The sequence below is a fragment of the Gekko japonicus genome, unplaced genomic scaffold (genome assembly GCF_001447785.1).
Source record: "Gekko japonicus isolate JY-2015 unplaced genomic scaffold, Gekko_japonicus_V1.1 scaffold5259, whole genome shotgun sequence".
Lineage (NCBI taxonomy): Eukaryota > Metazoa > Chordata > Lepidosauria > Squamata > Gekkonidae > Gekko > Gekko japonicus.
This window is the reverse complement of record NW_015168199.1, coordinates 32,856-40,452: the sequence shown is the minus strand read 5'-3', so window position 1 is coordinate 40,452 and position 7,597 is coordinate 32,856. Positions and strand designations below refer to the sequence as shown.

At 49.1% G+C, this 7,597-nt stretch overlaps 1 protein-coding gene across 1 annotated transcript in view; it reads left to right on the top strand.

Moving 5' to 3' along the window:
* LOC107113653 (ATP-dependent RNA helicase DHX8-like) overlaps positions 1-845 on the top strand; it is a gene marked incomplete at its 5' end in the record, with an annotated part of 18,006 nt that extends 17,161 nt beyond the window's left edge. Inside the window, one exon of the mRNA XM_015415004.1 lies at positions 93-845. Within this exon, the coding sequence (XP_015270490.1) occupies positions 93-312 (220 nt within the window). The remainder of the gene's footprint in view (positions 1-92) is intronic.
* Between the last annotated feature and the right edge of the window lie 6,752 nt (positions 846-7,597).

Below are 7,597 nucleotides of genomic sequence, written 5' to 3'. Positions count from 1 at the left end.
AATGTGTGTATGCGTGTGAGAGAGGAGGTTTTGAAGAGTGAGGATGGGGAACGAATGGTGTTCTAACCAGCCGTCTCCTTCCCTTCCCCCAGGGTTGTGTACCATGAGCTGGTGCTCACAACCAAGGAGTACATGCGGGAGGTCACCACCATAGATCCCCGCTGGCTGGTGGAGTTTGCGCCAGCGTTCTTCAAGGTTTCTGACCCCACGAAGCTGAGCAAGCAGAAGAAGCAGCAGCGTCTCGAGCCACTGTACAACCGCTATGAGGAGCCCAATGCGTGGAGGATATCACGGGCATTCAGGCGCCGATGAGCCCTCTTCCTGGCATTGCCAAGAACTATTCGCCGTATCAAGCTAACCCAGCCAGCAAGCATTCGTTTGCAGTTGGAATGACAGGAGGTGAAGAGAAGCAGCTCACTGCCAGCATCTGAGTTGCTGCCGTGGCTGATTCAGAGACACTTCCGTTTGGAAAGCAACATTCTATACCTCTGTTTCCACCCTGTCTGATGAGCAACAGGCGCTGTGTAACTTTGGGCCTCCTTGGTTAGGGAAGGCCTGATGGAATTCCAGCTTCCAAAGAAGTCACTGAGAAGGAGCACCTGCTTTCTGTCTTGTGATTTTTGCCGGGAACTCTGCCATCTTCTTTCCCCACATCCAGGCTGGCAGTGCTGTCAGAGGCCTGTGATTAGGGAGAAATTGGGAAGGCTGCCCATGGGGCAGGGGGAGGGACCAGTCTGGGGGGGCGGCAGGTGGTCTGTGTCTGTGGCCGAGAGGCTTTACTAACTTTGGGGAAACTTTCCTCTGCACTTACCATAAAGTTGTTCTTACTTCCTGTTTTTGATCGAAAACCTTCTCAAACAGGTTTTTACAAGAGAGAAAATAAAGACAGATCTACAAACACGGTTGGCATGACACAATCTGTTTGCATATGCTGAACAATTTTGATGCTGGCAGACAGGAACTCAATTGGAGTATTCTTCCTCTAGTACCATAGTATCGTAAAACTGGACTTTCGAAGAGGTCAGCAAGCATTCCATGTGTGTGACGGCTGCATTAAAGGTAAAGGTTCCCTTGCTCGAAAGCCAGTCGAATCCGACTCTAGGGTTGCGGTGCTCATCTCCGTTTCAAAGCCGAAGAGCCAGCACTGTCCGAAGACGTTTCCGTGGTCATGTGGCCGGCATGACTAAACACCAAGGCGCATGGAACGCTGTTACCTTCCCACTGACGGCTGCATTACTCTATGTAATAGCCAGGACAGCACAGCGGCTGGCCGAAGTTCACTCTCCTGTTGTCAGTTTTCCTGTAGTCTAGAAGCTGGTTTTCATATCTTCTCTGCTCAGTCCTTTTGTCAGAGTTGCTGGGGAAAGTCACACCACTGCCCCTTCTGGAAGCAAGTTGCTCATTCTCCCCTGCCCTCCATATCTCAGTGTGGAGGTAACAAAAACCCGATCCACTTTCCACGCGAACATGGTCGGTGCCTATAAGCCTTGTTTACGCTTCAGTTCACTTCTCACGATCTTTCTGCAAAGAGGGGGTGGGGGAAAAAGTGCTTTACACCTTAGCAAAGTAGTGCATTCCCCTAGGCAGGGAACCTTAATTGCCAAACATTAATTTTCGTAACTGAAACACACCATGCTAATGAGTGAAAGCGTGTTGATTTTCATAATTCTTTCCTGTGCGGACCAGGTTCTTTTTGGTTTTGGATGAAATGAGGCAAAATGTCCCACGCTTCTAGTCTAGTCCCACCTAGTACAAAGCACAGGCTGCATATCAGCTGAGCCAAAGGAGTCTGTCTTGTAGGCATCAGTGGATGTGCGCAGGTTGCTCCCTTCCAGCTATCATGAGGACATAAGTGCCCCCCCCCAGTCCAGCATCCTGATTTCCACAGTGGCCAACAAACAGCATAGAGGCCAAGGCCCTCCGCTGCCGCCCCCCATCATTGGCATTCAGGGGTTCGCTGTCTCTGAATGTGGAGGTTCTCTTTAGTCACCATGGCAAGTAGCTGTTAATGATGCCTTTTCTATAAACCTGCCTAATCCACTCTTCAAAACATCTATGCTTGTGGCCATCACTACGTCCACCGGCAGTGAACCCCCCAGTTTAGTTACTCATTGACCAAAGTATTCCCTTTCACCCATCTTGAATCTGTTGCCTGTCAACTTCATTGGGTGCCCCTTGGTGGAGGGAGGAGAGCTCCACTTCCTCTGCCCTCGGCATGAGAGCCAGGCCCATCGGGAGAAGTGTGGATGGGGCACACGATCCAGCAGCCTTCTGAAGCTCAGCCAACTTGGCCTGTCTGTGGCCAGTCCGGGAGGTTCCCTTCTGTGCGTAGCCTTTATTTGTTAGTATCCAAGGAGCTGAGGATAGCATACGTAATTCTTTCTCTTCATTTTACCCTCACAACAATCCTGTGTGGCAGGTTACTTAGTGTATGACTGGTGTAGTGGTTAAGTGCGCGGACTCTAATCTGGAAGAACCGGATTTGATTCCCCACTCCTCCACTTGCACCTGCTGGATGACCTTGGGCAAGCCAGTAGTTCTGATAAGAGATGTTCTTGAAAAAGAGCAGTTTCTGTCAAGAGCTCTCTCAGCCCCGCCTACCTCACAGGGAGGGGAAGGGAAAGGAGTTTGTAAGCCTCTCTGAGACTCCTTTGGGTAGTGAAGGGCGGGGTATAAATCCCATCTCTTCTTCTCATTCTCGACTTTTCACTTTATTCTCTATTGAAGGGGGGCACTAGTCATAGTTCTTCCTAGGACTCACACACCCCTTTTAAAAAATTTTATTATTTATTTTATTTCATTTATACCCCGCCCTCCCAACACGCGGGCTCAGGGCGGCTTACAAGACACAAAAGTGTAATAAAATACAACAAGTTAAAAACAATTAAGGCACACAGTGCAGTAAAATACAGGTTAAAACAATTTAAGCAAAGTGAACAGCTCACAGGATCCATCGCGACTAACATACTCCCTATTGCACATATTTGGGATCAGCAAGGGGGATGCCATGGGCCACAATGTTCATCTGGCCAGTCAGCCCAACCAGGCGCTTTGTGAGAAAAGGGTCGACCCATCGAAGGGAAGATCCTCAACTTTGCAGTGCATCCAACAGGATAGCCATGTTGTACAATCATGTACAGTTGTACAGTCGGTACAGTTGTACAGTCATGAGTGTCTCTGGAGAATTATCGCAAAGGCCATGGATCTGGCTGATATGTCTGCAGCATGTCTGTCTGCATTGCTCTCTTGTTCAGAGAACCTAATTGTCTCCGACTGGATAAGTTTGGCCAGTGACTTGGACTCATCAGGCAGCATGTCTAAATATTGGGGGAGACTTTTCCAGAGGAAAAGTTGGTAACCCCCCCCCCCAATGATAACCGCTGAATGTGTCCTTAAACTGCACTTTATTGCTATCGCCATCGAAGTTATGTTTTAAATTGATTTATTGTATTTTATCATTTGCAAATTGTATATTGTTCATCAGTTTTGTGGAAGCCGCCCTGAGCCCACCTTGGCAGGGAGGGTGGAGTAAAAGTTAAAGTAATATTTATTTATTTATTTTAAATTTTTTGTTAGACTTTTACCCCACCCTCCCACCGAAGCGGCTCAGGGCGGCTTACAGTAGTTAAAAACCAGTATACAATTAATAGAATATCAAGTCTAAAACAATACAATCAATAAAATATCAAAATACAATGTATTAAATTTAAGATTAAGATGTGGCGGCCATCTGTTATAAAGTGCAAGTAGTTATGTGGAACAGTCAGTGTGGTCAGACTATTGAAACGCTTGCCGGAACAGCTCGGTCTTTACTGCTCTACAGAATTGTTGAAGATCCCGTAGAGCTCGAATTTCATTTGGGAGCTGATTCCATAATACCAGTACAGCTAGGGAAAACGCCCTAGTTCTTGTGGATGCTAACTTTGCGTCCCTAGGGCCTGGGGGGACCAAGCAATTTTGCGACTCGGATCTCAGTGCCCTCGGGGGAACATACAGGTAGACAGGCCCCAGACCATTTAGGGCTTTAAAGGTCAAAACCAGCACCTTGAAGCGTATCCGTAACACTATTGGCAGCCAGTGCAGCGACCTCAGCACAGGTTGGATGTGTTCTCTCATGGGGAAACCCATCAACAACCTGGCCGCGGCATTTTGCACTAGCTGCAGCTTCCGAAGTTGCCCCAAGGGCAGCCCCATGTAGAGAGCATTGCAGTAATCCAACCTCGAGGTGACCATAGCATGGATCACTGATACCAGATCATTGCGTTCGAGGAAGGGGACCAACTGCCTAATCAGCCGCAGATGATAAAAGGCTGCCTTGGCAGTGGCTGCTACCTGGGCCTCCATTGTCAAGGAAGCATCCAGGAGCACTCCCAAGCTCCTGACCCTCAGAGCTGGCACCAGTGGTGCCCCACCAAAGGTCGGAAGTGGGACCCCTACCCCCGTACCACTCCGATTCAGGCATAGGACCTCCGTCTTCGTCGGATTCAGTTTCAGTCGACTCAGCCTAAGCCAGCCCGCTATGTCCCGCAACCCTCGATCGAGATCTTCCAGGTCAGAGCCAGACTGACCGCCCAACAGCAGACAGAGTTGGGTGTCATCCGCATATTGATGGCACCCTAGCCCATGTCTCCGGGCAATCTGGGCAAGGGGGCGCATATAGATGTTAAACAACATCGGGGAGAGAACTGCTCCTTGAGGCACCCCACAAACTAGTGGGTGTCTCTGGGACAGCTTCTCCCCGAGCGCTACCCTTTGTCCCCAACCTTGGAGAAAGGAGACAAGCCATTGCAAGGCGAGCCCCCGAATCCCCACGTCGGCGAGGCGGTGGGCGAGCAACTGGTGATAGACCATATTGAACGCCGCCGATAGGTCCAGCAACTGGTGATAGACCATATTGAACGCCACCGATAGGTCCAACAGCAGCAGCACCGCCGTCCCACCCCGATCCAGGTGCCTTCGGAGATCATCCGTGAGGGCGACCAGAGCCGTCTCAGTCTCGTGGCCCGGGAGGAAGCCGGACTGGAATGGATCTAGCGTGGAAGTGTCATCCAGAACAGCCTGCAACTGTATCGCCACTGCCCTCTCTATTAATTTGCCCAGATAGGGCAAATTGGAAACCGGCCAATAGTTGGCCAATTCGGCCGGATCCAAGGAAGGTTTTTTAAAGAGGGGGCGGACCGTCGCCTCTTAATAAATGGATAAAAAATAAATAGGTAGTTTGCCACATGGAAATTGAGGGCAGAAGAAGTGTAGAACTTTCACCCCAAGGTATCAAGGTGATGACTTTGTCTGCCAGGGAAAAATGTTGGCCAGGCCTCTGGCATGCCTGCATATCTTCCATGACCAACAATGACAGAGGAGGGTGGGTGGTCAGGAACTTGCAGGAGTCTTGCTTTAGCTTGTATACGTTTTCATTCTTGTGAGAGGTGGCCCGAGTCAAGGCCGCTTTGTGCCAGATCGGCACCATGAGGTGAGAGAGACCAACGCCGCTATACCTGGGGAGTCAGAGTAGAGGCGGCTCAAGATTCTATTCTTCAGTCGGTTATCTGAAGTGGCAGCATCAATTTTGAGGGCTTTCACCATCCTCAGCATTTGTTCGCTGTAAAGGCAAAGACCTTCGCTAGACGACACCAGTATCGGGATCCCCAACTGTATTATTTGGTGATGAGCTCGAGGTGCTCTGAGAATTGTAACGGGATGCCACCGAGACCTCTTCATGATACAGAGAGACCAGAACAGAATAATGCTGCAATGGGCATCCATATACCCACCTCCAGCCGCTGGGATTGATGGCCAGCCCACCTCTTTAAGTAAGATGGTGACATGTAGAAGGAATGGCGCTGGGGAGGACATGCTTGCTGCCAAGACAGTGAAGAACCCTGTAAGTATGCTGACCCCCTGTCTCTCAGGAGGGGTCGTTTCAACTAGCAAGGGACCCCATTGGGGTACCCCAGGAGTCCATATACCAGGCGTCTTAACATAAGCCGACACAAAGATGGACACCAGTTAACATAAGCCGACACAAAGATGGACACCGGGTCTAGGCAGTGACCCTGGGAAGCATGTGAGATCTGCTTCTGACAGCCGTGACTTCCCCTCCAGCCTGCCGACATCTGCACACTCCAAACAATTGACTTGCCTCACCCCAGAGCTACTTCTTTCAATCTCAATCACTAATCCTATCACTCTCGCCTCAGCCTTCCTCCCCACATTTCCTTCATAATGAAAGGTCCTGACTTCTACTCCTTTCCCACACCCCACAGCCGATGCTCCCTCTAAGCTGTGGAGTCCTGTGAGCAAAAATTCTACTTTGTGAGCTGCTGGCATTAAAGTTGTGAGTAGGTGATTTGACTACTGCATCAGTTAGTTTGCTCTGGGGCCATCCTTTCCTGAGCCGAGACAAAAATCTGTGAGCTGGAGGCTAAAAAACTGAGCTAGCTCACACTAACTCAGCTTAGAGGGAACACTGCCCATAGCCTAGATGGTTCATAAAGCAGTATTGTTTCTGCTTTGATTAGTTTAAATTAGCAATCCATTAGTCCTTCAACCACCGGAGACGTAATCAGGAATCCAACCCAAATTGTACTTTGCATCCATTCCTGGGAACGCTATTCAGCCATTCACAGACACCTCTAGCTAATCTTATCAGAAGCACATTAATACCTTAGTTTACACCTTACCTCAACTCTCATGCAAACTGTCACAAGTTTTACAGGTCTTTGTTTATCCTGGGAAAGCCATTTTTGGTATTATTTTGAGGCACAAATGTCAGGCTGCCTCAGGACACAATTTCCCCCCCCAAAAAATAGCACTCAGAGCTCAGTCTCTGTGTGTCTGTCCTGGTCGCCTACTGACAGGTCACCCCCAAATTTGTTTGGGTCACTTTCCATCTTCACAACCTCTGATCTCCTGGATAGATAAAGTATATTTCCCCAAAAACCTCCTATTATTCCCACTCACCTCTGTACCACCAGCAGCTCCTCCACCTCTGATGGTGAATGGTGAGCTGCACCAAGAGGTTGGAGAAATCCTGGACTCTAAGCTTAAACATGGTCATCTATATTACCTGATTAAATGGAAAGCTTTTGGCCCTTCCCATAACGAATGGGTGTGCCAGGAACATGTTACAGCCCCACAGCTCATACGCGCCTTCCATAAAAAATACCGTCTGAAACGGGTGGGGTAGGGTCTTCGGGGTGGCAGTGTGTCAACCTCGGCCACTATATCAGGCTTGGTTGCCATCAAGACGTAGGGGTGTGTGTGAAGAATGTACACTTTCGCTTCTGGCCACTTCACTGTTGCTTGTAGTTAACTTTCTCGGCTCAGACATTTATTTATTTATTTCCTGCCCTCCCCGCAGACAGGCTCAGCCCCAGTCAAGACTGGTATCATCTTTCCCCTAGGAACTATGGGCTGTTATTTCAGCGGGCCTCTAGCTTAGATGTGATTGGCCCTGGGCCATTAGGGTCCTGCTTGATTTAGGTATAATTGCTTGCATCGCATGTTTCCCCCCAGTTCTAACACAGAAACGTTAAGAGTCTGGATCCTATCAATGTCTCAATAAACTCTATTTTTTTTAATGATCGTTGTTGGGAAT